This window comes from Dermacentor variabilis, chromosome 6, assembly GCF_050947875.1.
Source record: "Dermacentor variabilis isolate Ectoservices chromosome 6, ASM5094787v1, whole genome shotgun sequence".
Taxonomy (NCBI): domain Eukaryota; kingdom Metazoa; phylum Arthropoda; class Arachnida; order Ixodida; family Ixodidae; genus Dermacentor; species Dermacentor variabilis.
In genome coordinates, this window is record NC_134573.1 from 120,517,224 (window position 1) to 120,533,647 (window position 16,424).

General features: G+C 44.9%; 1 protein-coding gene across 1 annotated transcript in view; it reads right to left on the reverse strand.

Moving 5' to 3' along the window:
• Positions 1 to 2,137: 2,137 nt before the first annotated feature.
• Positions 2,138 to 16,424, reverse strand: part of Caf1-55 (chromatin assembly factor 1 p55 subunit) — a 30,397-nt gene continuing 16,110 nt past the window's right edge. The window contains exons 10-13 of the mRNA XM_075695652.1: positions 13,039 to 13,165; positions 9,663 to 9,875; positions 3,449 to 3,559; positions 2,138 to 2,638 (exon numbers count right to left, since the gene is read on the reverse strand). Of these exons, the coding sequence (XP_075551767.1) occupies positions 2,570 to 2,638; positions 3,449 to 3,559; positions 9,663 to 9,875; positions 13,039 to 13,165 (520 nt within the window). The 3' untranslated portion in view covers positions 2,138 to 2,569. The remainder of the gene's footprint in view (positions 2,639 to 3,448; positions 3,560 to 9,662; positions 9,876 to 13,038; positions 13,166 to 16,424) is intronic.

The following is a 16,424-nucleotide window of genomic DNA, read 5'->3' on the forward strand; positions in this document are numbered from 1 at the left end:
TCTCCAACAGAGTTATGTCAGTTAGCTGATCTAGCACCACTTGACAGATTAAAATTCCTCTTCGAAGTTATTCACAATCAAGTAGGTATTAAACCAGACGATTATTTTGAGCTTCCTATGAACGTGTCAACGAGGCATCGTCATAGTATGTACATTCCTCCTCTACTCACCCGCAATGATTGCTTGAAGTTCAGTTTCTTTCCTAGGGCGATAAGAGACTGGAATTTGTTACCAGACTCTCTTGTAACTTCGATGTCCTTAACTACCTTTTTGGAAAGTCTTAAAAGCACAATTTTTTGTAATAACACACAGTGAATTACCCAATATGTATGCATTTACTTTTACATGTGTGACTCTTATTGTGTCTATGACGATGCGGTGCCAAACTGAATGGTTTCTTTAGTACTTTCCCTTGTATGTTGTAGTTCATACTTTTCCATTCTAAGACAAGCTTTGCGAATCAAAGCTTGTGACTCGGCTGCATTCTATGCTTCTTTTTGTTTTTATTCTCCGCTCCTGTAATAGCCCGATGAGGGCTGACAGTATCAATAAATGAATGAATCAATCAATCTGAACGCGTTTGATTGTTCCCCCAAGCATACTGCAGTCATGCAACTCTCGTCACTGGACAGTAGCTGTAAATTAGCAGGTTGCAGTTGTATTGTGGGGATAAATTATACGGAAATTAAAATAAGTAACGGCAGGAGTGTGTGAATAGTGAAAACTTTTTTGAGTGATCAATCTAACATAACCCTATTCAAGTTTCAAATCTAACAATCACGATTTGATTAGTCTTTGGCAGTATTTGATTCGCTCTAAAATGTGACATTTCTAGCATTCCTACAAAAGGAGGTTGCATAGCATGCATGGTTAGGCTGTTTTATTGGGATAGAAATTACCCACACCACTGGCGCACTAGTGCGGTTGCAGGTGTGGTGGTGCGCCTGCTTTTTAGAGTGCCACATATTGAGGAAAATATATTTGCTCAAATCAATAAGTTGATTATCAAGCAAGACTGTTAAAGAAAACCTTGCATCTACAGACATTCTTTCCTTGTTTTTAATTCTTTGTTCGCAAGAGGAAAAATAATGGCGCAACAAAAGCACTGGGTTTGTAGATGTCTTCTAGTGTGTATGTGTGTGTGCACATGCGTGTGTGTGCACACACAACCCCCTGTTTTTTCGGGGGGAGGGGGGGGGGAGGTCAGAGCAATGCCGAAGCCTGCCCCCCCCCTCACCCTCCCTTAAAGTGTCATAACCAGTGTGTTCTGTCACCCACATCATTTCAGGATTCTTTCAGTTGCTTCTACCTTTTCACGAATACACGCAAAGTGCCTCGAGCAAACAGTTGCACAGCAATTTTGTGTGTATTCGCGGCAGCCTTTCAAGCTCAGAAAAACACTGGTACATAGCACATATTGATCAGCAGAAGACTGCATCAGGAGTTTTTCATGTTGCTCTACAATTTTCTCACTGAAACATTTAATGTAATTGTAATATTTGAGAACTTGACTTATTTTATTTTATTTGTACATACTGCAGTCCTATTGGGCTATTGCAGGAGCGAGTGTGAAAAGCAGAACAATGACAAATAATAGAGGTAATGTGAACAATACAGACGAAATCAAAATACTAACTACCAATTCAATAGTAACTAAAAATAAGTTTAAAAGAAGAGCATGCGTAGGACCAGGCAAGAAATTCCAATATTCAATTACACAGCGAAAGAAGCTGTCACTAAGAATGTCCGTATGGGCAAAGTAAGGCACGATAATGAGGCGATATTTGAATCTGTCCCAGTGTTTACTTTGATAGCAGGACTGCTTTTTCGACAGTATTTATGCACGTATGAAAAGCAAAAAAGATAATTGCACATGGCATTTATGATGGCATATGCACATTGTCAATGTAATATATCTGTGTCCTGGCATCAAATACTAAATACCTTCTGGAAATTAACACTTGGGTTGCGTCCTGCCTCTTCATCCGCACCTTACCACACACCATGTAGCCATCACAATGCCACACCTACTACACCAACCGTAAACATATTTAGAGTCCTGTTGAACGTTTATTTCGCAAAACATGCCTCAAAAAAGAATATGAATGCTACCATAACAAAACAAATTCACAGACAGCTGGTTAGAAAGTGTATTTATTAGGCTTAAAATGCAGCGAGATTTGGAGAAACTGATGTACTTTTTGGATAATGGGCCCAGCCACAATAGTAATGACCCTCCGCTCTTTCTGAATGTACCAGTAACCTGCAAAATTCAGCGAATTGGTAATATTTTACACGCTTATACCCTTTTACAATGTAACCTACACGTGAAAAAATAAGACATATGTCGAGCAGATCGGACATCGAATTCACAACATAAGTTTTTGTTTAATGAATAAATGACGTAGCCCTGCCCAAACAAAACAAGCTAAAGAGTGCCCATACAATGTAACCTTGCAAAAGAAAATAATCAAAAAACGTGGTGGACGTGATTATGAGTTGTACAATTAAACACTGATGGTAGTAGCAACACCAGCTTGGATAGCCAATATTCAGTGCCACAGCCAATTTAAGATGCCGATGCTTCAAGCTCAGTGGCAGGGGTCTCTTGCTCTTCGTCGTTGTAGATGTTCTCAGCCTAAAAAACAAATCATCAAGATAAATTTACATCACAAAGCAGATAATCTTTATGGCTTAAGAATATTCGAAAGGAAGCAGGAGGTATGTAAAATGCCATATTCCCAGACGTTTATTGGTTTTACGTGCACATGCCACTTTTCAAGCTTTGGGTTTTGGACTTGTGGAAATGTAATTATGCAAGTGCATTTTTTAAAAATATATATACATCGAAGACAATGAAAGCAACCAATTCGTGCCTCTACAATGCTAAATGTGTCCAATCCTTAGGCCTATCCAGCAGAGCTCTCAGATGTGTACTTAAGGGGGGACGCGGGTCTTGAAATCTCGAAAAATGGTCAAAAATGGCAATTTTCAAAAATTGCGTTTTTGAATTCTTTAATGTCCCAACTATGTCTCTACAAAATATTATGGCTCAATTCCTACTAGAAGTATAAAAAAACGGCAATTTAGAAACGTCGGTGAGCCGAAATTCCTTTAAAGCAAACTAGCATACATATCGATCATTGACAAGATTTGTGTGAGCTTTGCTATGCTGTCCGTTGTATCAACACATTTAAAGCAGAGTAAGCACTCATTCCTTATAAGACACGTATGGCAGTTATTGTGTGTGATTACATTAAAAGCTAGGCCAACTATTAGAACTATGCCAAGTTGCACATCATTCTGTTCTTGTGCAGAGCACACGTGCAAAATGTAACAAGTACACAGACACTTGTACACAACAAAAAGATTTTCACTATCTTTACAGCTCAGCAGAGAGCACAGATAAAAACTCATTTAATTGAACTGCACTGTTACCGACACTTACCATCTGCCAGACCTGCATGATGTTGTCCTCAGACACTGAACAGATGACCCATGGCTCGTTTGGATTCCAAGAGAAGTCCGATATCTTGGCTGTGTGGCCTCCGTGAATGAACTGCACGTGAAAATCCAAGCCACCAACATTTAGGTATTATGTACGCTACAATCCACGTCCAATTTTGGGGCTTCCAAGGTGCCTTGGAAGCATTTGAAAGATTGGGTACTGTGAAAAAATTAATGCAAGCTTTTTAATGGCCCGAAGGGCTTAAATTGCCAGAGGTACGTCAGAAATAGCTCGTAAGGCTCACCAGTACACTTATTGGGAGTATCGGTGCCCAAACTGTGACAGGAGACAGCAGGTGTACGCATGTAAATTAACACATACTGTGTCCTGCAACAATGGCCTCTTTCCATTATTAGTATGCTTCACCACTGTATATTGAGTATGCTTTACTGTGTAACACCACTGTATTGCGATGAGGCTGACTTCAGGGAACCACGCTTTTCGAACTTCGACGCCATCAACGAGGATGATGAAGGTTGGCACCTATGCCGACAGCTGTGAATCCTTTAAATGAAAAGCACAGCACCACAAATAAATAAATAAATAAACAAACAAACAGCAAGAAGCCTAGTAGCTTGGTAGGCTTAGGTTTGCCACGGTGGCTATGGCTATCAGCAGATTGGCATGCGAGAACGCTTGGTGGTGAATGTCGAAGCATCTAGGCCTAGCGTTGCCGTAGTGGGTAACGGTGCCAGCAGGGTCAGTGTGCGAGATCAGTGGTTTGAAGTTGCAAGATCATTTGCAAGATCATGCGCCAGTGGTGGCTTCAACTAATGCCGTTTCAGACTTACAACCACGGCAAAAAGTCACGAAAGTGAGACAGAGACAGGTCTCAGCATCTGAAATTTCAGTCGTCCTTATACAGTGCCTCAATGGGATACGTGGCAATGCTGTGAAGGCATCCGAATTATTGCACATGTCCAAAAAATCGGTTATTGACTGTATATGCTTGTCTATGGCAGATATGCGGGTAATGTGAGATTTTTCAATCCCTAAAGTTGCTTATACCAGGTCTTACATACTTGACTAAAATATTCCTCAGAATATTGAGAACACGTCATTAAACAACATTCACAGTGCATGTCTCATCTTAAATCTTCTCCAACTATTAAATGTTAATGAAAGTACAAAACAATATCAGTGCTCATACCTGAAAGTGATGCAACTTTACTGGCGCGGCTCTTTATGAGCAACATAGTGGCGCCTGTGCAATGTGATGTCATTACAAGTTTGGCACACCCGCGTACGTCCCTTTCACGTATACAGTGCAGTCCCCTTATAATGATATCAAGAACAAAAAAAATCCCATCATTAAAACTGGTCGTCGCTATATGGACTACCGAAAAAAGCTGCCAAACATACCTTCCTAGCTCCGAAACCAAATTAGTGAACAAGAAGATGCTTAATAAAGGGAAAATCAGACATCCACCCATTCGTAGAAATTGCTACAAAGGAAACCCATACGGGTTCCTCAAAAGAAAAGCCTTGCAGTTGAAAAAAAATTAGTCCTGGTCCAGGACTCAAACCCGGGACCACCGCCTTTCTGGGGCAGCCGCTCTACCATCTGAGCTAACCAGGTGGCTAGCAGATGGCAGGGCGAAGTCGAATTTGTCAACAACTTGAAGCAAAGGCAAGAGTTTGATCTAATAGTTCTGCGGAGACCCGCAAAGTGGAGGTGGTGGTGGTGGTGAAAACTTTATTGAAAATGCCCGGCGATTTGGGCGGGGTTGGGCCATAAGCACCCCAGCCTAGGTGACGGCCTCGAGTCCTTGGACTCGGGCGGCTTCCTCGGCGTGCCGGACGGCCCACAGTTGATCGGCGAGGTCGTGGCTGAGCAGGGCCGCCTCCCAACGCGCCCCTCGGTTCGAGACTGCCATTTCTATCCCGTTCGTCGGGGATTCCTGCTGCTGGCTACCGGCGCATGCCCACAGCATGTGCTGCAGCGTCGCTCTGGCTCCGCACGCTTTACAGTCGTCGGACGGATAAATGTCGGGGTAGCAGGGGTGAAGGATCGCCGGGTTAGGATATGTGTGTGTCTGCAATTGCCTCCAGGCAACCGCCTGTTTCTTGTTTAGTTTGGCGTGCGGTGGTGGGTATTTACATCTGTTCATTCTGTAGTGTTGCGTGATGTCTCTGAAAGTGGTCATGCGATTCCCCCACGTCCACTCCCGCATCGCTCTCGCTGTGGGCGAGACGTCGGGATTGCCGGCGGGCGCCGCGGCTCGGCATGTAAGTCCTCGAGCCGTGGCGTGGGCCGTCTCGTTTCCCAGGAGCGGAGGGACCGTGTGGGCGAAGAGAAGTACAGTAGAACCCCGCTGTTACGTTCCTCGCTGCTGCGTTTTCCCGGCTGTTACGTCGTTTTCGTCCGGTCCCGGCATAGCTCCCATAGGATCCAATGTATTGGGTACCCCGCTGTTACGTTGTAGCTGTGAAAACGTTCCCGCATGTTACGTTGCGACCTGGCACCCCGAACCCGGCCGGGCAACGCGCGCCAACCGCCATTTTGACGAGTCTTGGCCAGGCTTGGCTACGGAATTGGCTACAAGACCATGGCCTCTGAGATTACACCCTTGCACGCGCGTAGGTAATCTCAGAGGCCATAAAAAGTTGCACGCGAGTTGGAGAGATTGCCACTAGATGGCCACTGCCTCGTCAGCCGAAGCGAGTAAAACCCGCGGGCCCGCAGCAATCCAGTCTTTCTTGTTTGTGCGGTTCAACCCATCCGAGTTGTCCGTGTCCTCCCGTCAACAGCTACGCTGCCTACGCTTCGTCAGGCCTCGCTAATCCAGTCTTTCTTGTTTGTGCGGTTCAACCCATCCGAGTCGTCCGTGTCCTCCCGTCAACACCTAAGCTGCCTACGCCTCGTCGGGCCTCGCTAACACCGCGACCGATTTGTCGTCCTTTGATGGCGTCGCGCAAGCGCAAGGCGCTTTCCCTCGAGGAAAAGCTGGATGTTCTCAACGCAGTCGACAGGCAGCCAGCGCGGAAAAGAGTCGACATCGCCAAGGATCTTGGTCTGCCACCCTCGACGCTTAACAGCATCGTTTCGAAGCGTGCCGAGATACAAGGGAATGCCGCGCTCTTCGGCCCGAAAGCTAAGCAGGCTCGTGGCGCCAAATATGGAACCCTCGACGAGTCGCTTCTTACTTGGTTTAAACAAGCCCGCGCTGCCGGTGTGAACTTCGACGGCAGCATTTTGCGCGAGAAGGCGATGGAAATAGCCGACCGACTGGGCATCAGTGACTTTGCGGCGTCAAATGGCTGGATCGACCGTTTCCGAAAGAGGCACGGCATCGCGTATAAGACGGTATCCGGGGAAGCAGCAAGTGTAAACTTAGAAACAGTCGACGATTGGAAGGCCACACTATCTGCCATAATTGAGGGGTATGAGCCTCGTGACATATACAATGCCGACGAAACGGGTCTTTTCTTTCGGGTGCAGCCATCCAAGTCGTTAAGCCTGAAGGGCCAAGCATGCCACGGAGGCAAATGCAGCAAAGAAAGATTGACGGTGCTCCTTTGCTGCAACATGGATGGCTCGGACAAGCTGAAGCCATGGGTAATCTGAAAATACCGAAACCCACGGTGCTTAAAGAACATTCGCCTGCTGCCATGTCACTATAGAAGCAACACTCGTGCATGGATGACGGGTTCTTTGTTCGAAGAATTTCTTCGTTACTTCGACAATAAGATGGGCTCCCAGTGCAGGAGTGTTGTCCTTTTTCTGGACAATTGTGCTGCCCACCCGAAAGACCCGTCGTTTCTTTGGAACGTTAAGCTTGTTTTTTTTCCTCCAAACACTACAAGCCACTTGCAGCCGTTGGATGCCGGCGTCATAAAGAACTTAAAGCACTCGTACAGGAAGTCCATCGTAAAGCGCTGTCTGGCGCGTATTGATCGCGGACAGCAGCCTACGATCATTTCAATACTGGACGCTATGCACTACGTCGCTTCAGCGTGGACTGCAGTGAGCGCGTCAACTGCACAGCACTGCTTCGCGCGGTGTGGCTTTCGCATGGACGGCGGAGAGGAAACTGCCACGGAAGCTGAAGAGACGGAAGCAGCCTCTGATGATCAAGAGCTGAGTGAAGCTTTGAATGCGCTGGGTGCCACGGGAGTCACGTATGACGACTACGTCGCCGTGGATGCTGCTGTCGTGACATCCGAGTGTCTGAGTATCGCAGAGATCGTTGCAGGCTCGGTCGCGAGTGAAGCCTCAGACTGTGGTGACGACGAGGAGCACGAGCCGCATGATTCCGGGGGGTTGGCGGACCCGAGCTTTGCAGAAACCGTCGCGGCTCTGGACCTCCTTCGCAGGTACGTCGCACCTCAAAGCGACGCTGAGAGCAATGCGGCTTTCCAGGCCATCGAGAAACGCGTCGTGTTTTCCAGCGAGCGGAAAAAACGGCAATCGACCATTCTCGATTTTTTTAAGACCTAAGCTCACTTGATGTCGGAATAAATGGTTTCAAGGCAAAGCTGCACTGTTTTCATTAATTTTCGGACCTTTCCTCACTGTTGCGTTTTCCCGGCTGTTACGTTTTTTTTTCGCGGTCCGGTGAAAAACGTATGAACGGGGTTCCACTGTAATTATTAAAGAAAAAATCAGACATTCACCTGTTCGTAGCAATTGCTACAAAGGAAACCCATACAGGTTCCTCGAAAGAAAAGCCTCGCAGTTGAAGAAAAATTTGTCCTGGGAGGATGTCTGATGTACGAACGGGTGAATGTCTGATTTTCCCTTTATTAATTACTTCTCTCCACCTTGCGGGTTTCCGTAGGACTAGTACGTCAAATAGAATGTTTATTTATACCTTTAAACAGTGTGTCAAATGTTAGACAGACTGAAACAGTCCGAAATCTGCACTTGCTTTCGCAGAAGTTTCAGGTTCACAACTGCGGTGTGCATCGCGCCTGTCGGAAATTTTTCACAGAACGAGGCAGCGCTATCTGCACTGAGAAACTCCTCCACTGAAGTACCACCTATTTTATCGCCACTAGTGATGTGCTCCACGAGTTCGGTAATGTCAACGGCTTCCAACAGGTTGGTTTTACAGATGGGAGGTTTCGCCCTGGCACACAAAGCCTGCCTTTTCCATTGATCGGCATGGCCTTCATGATCTTGGCGCTCCCGGCTTTCAGAATCGTCAATATCATCGACTGCACAAGCTCGTACTTAGAGTCTTGCAAAATCTACAGCTTCGTCTCAAGCGAGACAGTTTTGTGCTTTGTCTGCACACCTACCTTAAGTGCCGCGCTTACCGAGAAAGAGAGGGAATTCTAGAAAGGGAAGGCAGGCACAACTCGCTTCTTGCCTTTCTTTTCTCCCTCAGATGCTTGCCAGCAAACGCGGACGCGAAACAGCTGGTGCCATCTTGTAGCACACTGCGCCAACGAAAGCCATGCTCTCCATGGCTTTCGCAATCGACTCGCAGGCGGGACGCGCTGCACGGTAATGGCAGCAGATAGGAACTCGCGTAGGCAAACTTTTTGCCCCGTCTCGGTTAAGGGGAAATGAGCAACGTAAATTTAACGATTATTCTGCACGAAAAACGCTGCTAAAATGGCAGAATTTAGCTCGTTATATCTGATATGCGGTGAATAACATGTGATATATGGGCTTTTTCTCATAGCCCTAATGCATACGTTGATACTCTTAAATCGGCTCATCGTTATAACCGATATGTTATATGTGGCATCATTATAAGCGGACTGCACTGTAGTTAGAACACCGTGCGAGAAGTTCAAGCACAGCACTAAACCTTGCTATCACAGTCAGTGCTTCACCCTTCAGGCAAAACTGACGATTTGTTTTTGTTTTTCTTTTTTCCATCGAACAAGTCACTTATCATTGTTGGAATGACTAGGATTTGGTCACAAGAAGTACATCCAAAGAAAGAGACATGTTTGGACGAAAATGTTTGCACACATCAGGTCCAAATCAGAAATGTTCAGTACTTCATTATCTGATTCCAGGCTCTTCCAAAAAATTTGTGTTCAATCTCAAAATTTTACAACTCAAATGTCCCAGAAATCATGCATTACTTCACCATAATAGTTAAGCTTCCGAGAAGCCTGCACTTTCTGACCCGAGTACTAAGACTGCAACAGAAGCAGGGTTCGCACCCAACGGACGTATAGTAAGCAAACAAACCAGGAGCTCTGGAGGGCCATCCTCGGCGTCCTCAGCAGACTGCTCCTCCCCGATCTTGCTGAGGTCCCAGACGTGGAGTCGTCGATCGGTGCCGCTTGAGGCCAAAATGGTCTCGTTGTGAGGCGACCACTGCACCTGGAAGATCTCGTCCTTATGCGACTCGAATGAGTGAAGCTTGAGCTTCAGATTCCGCAGATCCCACAGTGCCACCGTCTGTTGAAGAGAGATGGATTCATCAGTTACCGGGTGCCTGCATAGCCTTTTTTCTTCCCCCTTTCAAGTGCATTAGAGCAGGGGCAATACACTAAGTACATTGTTTTTAGCCATTTAAAGCATGAAAAGGCATCAGTTTATAAAGTGCAAACACATCCTGTGCCAGAGTGTGCCAATACTGAGTGATCTGAACAAAACAGCAACAACGAAAAGCATCATCCCTAAAGTATCCTTCACAAAGTTTAGAAGTAAGGTCCCTTCTTGATGTAATATGGTGACCCTATGTACATAAAATATTCTATTTCCAATTTAGAAATATATATGTTGTGAAAAAGCTAACCTTACATTCCTTCTGCAATCTTTAAAGGACACTAAAGGCAACTATTTTGTCAAGTTAAATTATAGATTAATGCTCTAAAATGTCTAAGGCGTCAATGTTACCTAGACAGAGCTATAGTAAGTGATGAACTAAGGTAAATTTAAGGTAAATGTAGCAGACAATTTGAGACTGTTGGGGCATTCTAGTACTATCCTGACGATGTAAATGCCTCATTATGATTGTCACTAGTACTCAACCGCTGATAAGATTATGGCATCGGATTACAAGATGAAAAGGAATGCTACTTGCCCATTTCTATTCGATTCTTAGAAAAAAGAACTCGAAGTTACCCAACCCTGTGCTGCCTTCGCTCTCACGTTTTAGTAGTTTTGGTATCGCATAGTGCTGTGCATGTTTCGCTGACTTGAAAATCTCGTACTAATAACAACGAGCAGAGGATGCTTCGTCCATGTCATGTTTTCTGAGAGCCATGTTTTTCACATTTTGCACAAAACACTGTAGGGCTTGCTCTTGGCCGTCATTTCACTCATCGACAGCCAGTAAAGCAGCATGACGTATACAGCATCACAACGGCTTGTTCATGGCAGGCAATTTGAATTGTACTAGAAGACTGTAGCCTCTTCTGTCGCGATATTCTCTGTAACTAGGTCCTTTCTCAGCACGAAACAAGTGCTTCAAAGTTTCCGGAATGGTATTTTAACAGTCCACATTAACTTTTATATTTGCCTTTGGAGTCCCTCATGCTTTTGCCATTGCGTTTGTTAAGCAGCCCCAAAACAACAATGGGGCAGTGAGACACATGGTAGTGGGGGGATCCAGATTAATTTTGACAGCACAGTGTTTCTAAACAAATAAGTACACAAGCACTTTTTTAATTTCGACCACATCAAAATGCAACCACTATGGCCAGGAATTGAACCCGTGACCTCATGATCAGCAGTAGAACATCATAGCCACTATAGCCTCTGTGGTGGGTTTGTGAATCTAAAGGAAACCCCATGTGTATCATTGCCATTCGTAACACCCAATGGGAAAATTCATTGGTGCATCACGTTGACACAATAGAATTACATGTTGATGAAGACTTATGTGTAAACAACTAGGACTGTCTTTTTTTTTTTAATTATTATTCCCAAACCAATGTAACATGACCTTTGAATAGCAGCAAGTGAATTATTACTTCAGCCGACAGTTTAAGAACAGTCATTTGCTGTTGTGAGTAGCTGCTTTAGTAGATCCACATAATTTGAAGAACTAGAGATACTTTATATAGTTATAGGATACAGCTGGTACATTCTTGTATTAAACTATTACTGTTGTCCCATCTTGTGTATGCCTATGTACACCTTTGTCCTCACCCATTAAAGGGCCCCTCACCAGGCCCCATAGCAAATTTTGGTTATACAGTGGAAGTTGTTACACGTCCTCTAGGGAGAGTTCTGCCGAAAAAAATTTTCAAGTCAGCTCATTAGTAACAGAGATAGAAATACTTGTCTAGCCTCTGCAAGCAAAATTCCTTCCCTGCGTTCTCCCATACCGGACCTCACGGATCGTGTGATGCACACATCACAGGCCCCTCCATTTTTTAATTTTTTTTTCTCCGGTGCTGCGCACTACCGCTGACTGCTTTGTATGTCTTGAAGAGTCGTTCGAGTAGCATTTGACAGAATTCGACAGATGGTAAGCGTGATCTTCATTAGCTAGAGTTGGCACATGACACATCGCTTCGGCAAGTTCGGGGTGCGATCATTACACGTGAAAATTAAAAAATCATTTTGACGACAAAATTCAGGGGTGCGATCACTATGCGAGTGCGATTATGCAAGTAAATACGGTACTAAGGCAATAATAATAATAATATAATATTTGGGGTTTTACGTGCCAAAACCACTTTCTGATTATGAGGCACGCCGTAGTGGAGGACTCCGGAAATTTTGACCACCTGGGGTTCTTTAACGTGCACCTAAATCTAAGCACACGGGTGTTTTCGCATTTCGCCCCCATCGAAAGGTACTAAGGCAGAACAAGCAGATCGCAGAGCATAATCGAGCGCTGGAGCATGTTAGAAAATTGTGTACTTTCATTGTCTGTGCGCGCGACTGCACGACGTAGGAACACGCAGGCAAAAGGGAAGTGTATCTCTCTTTCTGCGGTGCGAAGTAAACCAAGAACACGCAGACATTAGACATTAGGTGTTTTATTATTTATCTAAACTTTCAATCGTCTACTGAGGCAACAGATGACAGAAATAACATATGATGACTTGAATAATTCTCGAAGTCACATGTCAACACGAGCGACGCGACAGCAGTGCGATATACGTAGGTGCACTTGTGCAATGTATGTCGACTCTCCGGCTGGGAGCGGGGCGGCGCGTAGCGATGCAATTCTTTGCAAACATGATCATTAGCACGCATTGTATGCTCTGCGTTTGCCAGCTCAAAATGGCCAGACCTGGCGAGAGGTCCTTTAAGGAAAATAAGGGGAGGGACGGAGAGGAGGCATGCACACTTTTGTTCTATGAAAGACAGTGATTGGCTAGTTGGATGGCAATTGAATGCCCCGCTGCAGTTGTCACAAAGTGCTGGCACCTAACTAAACCAACATTAAACAAGGAAGCACACAGCCCCATTCCAAGAATCACATCCTTTCATTTCACAGTGACTGTCAGCTCACTACTTTACTTGCACACAAGGGTCCTTTTCTTTTCACATTCTGTATATCCTTCAGCAAACTTCAATAGCCATCATTCATTACACGCTGACTAGTCTCCTTCTGTAATTTCAATGAAGAAAAAAAAAAAAAAGGCGTGGGCGCACGCACCTTGTCAGCTGAGCCTGTAGCCAGAATGAACTCGCTGTAGGGGTTGAAAGAGAGGCAGTTCACCTCAGCTGTGTGCGCATCAACTGTATGGCTTGGCTTGTTTGTGTTGTTTGAGCGGGTGTCCCAGCTGGAAAGACGTGAGGCACTCAGTACGCATAGGGATACCTCAAATAGCGCAAGATGCTCAACTACTTTCACAGTCACCACTCTCGTACTGCTCTACTTCACTGCACGGCAGAATGCAATCCTGGTCAAGCCAAGATGAATATAACAATCCATTTCATACTTAGCATGCAACAGCGTGGCAGCTGTGCAAGTAGTATGGCTATAGAAGTTTCACTACATGAAATTCACTGTTTATTTATTATTTATTTTTCAAGTACTGCAGCCCTATCCAGGGCTACTGCTGGAGTGGGATACAAGTACATACAGGCACAAAGGAAAAAACAAGTACTAGTGCAGAATAAATAAGCAGTACAGTAAACTTAGACATGGGTTGGTATACTGTACCGAGATGCACAATATCATCAGGGTGCCTCTAAAAAATCAGATGGTAGCAGTGCAAGACCAAAACTGGATAACATGCAACAGAATTCGAGAACTCGTGGGGAATATGCATGTTTGAAGTTGAAAGCGAGTGCAAAGAAAGCCTTGAGGTTGTTACCGTGGCATCTTCTAGTTGAAAAAACAGAGATGTGACATAATCATCAGCAGATAGTTGACAAAATGAATGAACATGGGGGTGTAGCAATTTCATAGAATCAACGTGCCTCCTGGTGTTCAGTAGAAGCAAATTCAAAGAATTCATGGAGAAATAAGGGCGAAAATTTTGAACCATAGTGATGACAAATGAAACTAACAGTTGTTTTTTGATCTGCAACACTTTCCACAGAGCCAGTTGATATACCACAACTTGTGAATGTAAAGTAACATAAAATCTGTAATGGAGAATAAAATCTGTAATCTTATTTATGCAGCTTTGCGATTCCGGTATGCAATACACTATATTTTGGTCGTTAGTGGTGTACTGGCCGTTAGTAGCATAAATTAGTCACTCCGCTCATTTGGTCTGGTAGATAACTTCAGACCTCTTACTGCGTAACGCAAAAATATGAGATTTAATGTTACGTCAAATTACATGGTGTGTAGACTACAATAGAACCTCATTAATACGTCTTGAAAAAAAAAAGCAGGGACAAAACTTACTAACCGAAAAACATACGATCCAAAGTGATTAAAAAATTTGACGCTCTACTGTAGTTGACATCTAAGTAGTGTAAAGCGCTGCACAAATCGTTGCACAATGGTACGAGACGTGCATTGAGCTGGTATGGCTTCGGTGGCCCGAAGTAAGCTTTGTTGTTTTTCTATTGCATAGCGTTTTCAGATGGCAATGAAAAACAATCAGGCTGCTGAGCAACGCCAGATGCTACCAAAATGAAATGTGACACTCACATCGCACCGCCTGCGGCAGGGAACAACGGCACTACCTACGGCACTATGCACTGTAAAAAAGATAGGTGAATACACTTATTGCAATAGGTTTGGCGGTGATAGCTGTGAATGCGGCACGCAATGACCCGGGAGGAGATTTGCTGATACCGGAATAAGAAACTGAGTGAGCACCAACGTTTTCACGTGAAACAGCCGGGCGAGTATTGTATGGAAGTTGATGCGGCATGCAACTACTGTTCTCTACCGTGCGTGCCATGCGCCTTTTTTTTTTTTTTTTTTGCTTACATAGGATCTAGCAGCCGGAACACGGATAAGATCGCAGTCCACAGCTGAGAACAACAGCACGTTTGGGTTATCACCTATAAAAAACCCCACTATGCTTCTAACGGCACCACGCAGTGTGAAACAGATAGGCAAAGATGCTTATCGCAACAAGACATGTGAATGCGGCGTGCAATGAACCTGGAGAAGATTTGCTGGTACCGGAATAAGAAACGGAGTGCGTGCAAGCGTTTTCACATGAGACAGCCGGGCGAGTATTGCAGTGAAGCTGCCACGGCAGGTGGCATATACTGTTCTTGACCACACACGCCTCGCGCATTGTCTTGTTTACATGGGATCTAGAGGCTGGAAAACGTAACTTACGAACACAGTTTGACGATTTACTAAACGTTGGTGCTGAAAAATCGTGCTTTCCAGGAATGTATGAACCAGTAAACAATACATGTAACTCTGTTGGGTCATTTTTGGAGTTCTCGATCACGAATGTTGGCACTGGGAAATTGTATGTAATGGGATCATATCAATGAGGCTCTACTGTATATCTTTTGTATTTGACACACTACTTTTTGGTCACGAATGCAACAGCAAGACTCCCTGGCCTTCAGTGTTGCCTGTTACCTGTATGAACTGGAAAATAATGCAGACATGTACAGTCACCGTTCATAATTAGGACATGTTCGATTATTCAGACAGCTTTGCAGCATCGACAATGACCCGACTTAATGTGTAAGGGAGACCAACATTTCAGACACCTTATAGCGTGCTGTGCAATAATTTGGACTACGACTGCACAACCGTGTGCTAATTTGTCAACCAAGTCAATCAGAAAGACTGTATTCGAATATATGTCAACCTTTTTTTTTTCCGGAAATGTTACCTATAATTATCTATCGACCTATATCCGTGACCAAAGAATCTCGACCTATATTCGTGATCAAGGCTAGCGAAGTACTGAGCTAATGGAGTTCCAATGCAGTACAGAGCCACCGCTGGAGCTGCGAAGGCCAAGTCCACAAACCAAAACACCCTGCCATGCATGTTGATATCATACATCGAAGCTGCAGTCACGCAAATCACAAATCACCTTATTTACTCCATTCTAATGTGCACAGATTGTAATGCACACCCGTACACTACTGCGTACCCGTACAGTACAGTCCCAACTAAATAGCATGGTGTCACACATGCACAAGCAAAGATGAACACCTCTCACTCGATGACCGCGGAAACTTGCTGTCAAAACGTTGGAGCGAGGAAGCGCGGTAGCAGCTGCCTCTCGCTTCAATTCGAACTATAAGTGGCGAAAACACAGTGCGCAGCGGGCTCTGTCCCCGTCGCAGATCACTTTCAAGATAGGGCCGAGGCACCCGTATCGCCAAAGTGGGTCGTCACAAATACGTCCTGCTTCGGTCCACTGTGTTGCTTTGCTGGCGAAAACCATCTGCTTCAGTTTGCGCCAATCCCACCTTGCAAGCTTCGGGTACTCCGGACATCGTTGATATGGCCTGCTTTCCGTCCGTCTCCACACACACAATCACTTTCTTTTTAAACGCGGCATCATGATGAACTCTGGAAACGCAGGAAACGGGAAGACAGACGGTGGACTAATGCCTAAGCACACGTATTACAGCATATGGAAGACGCTATGG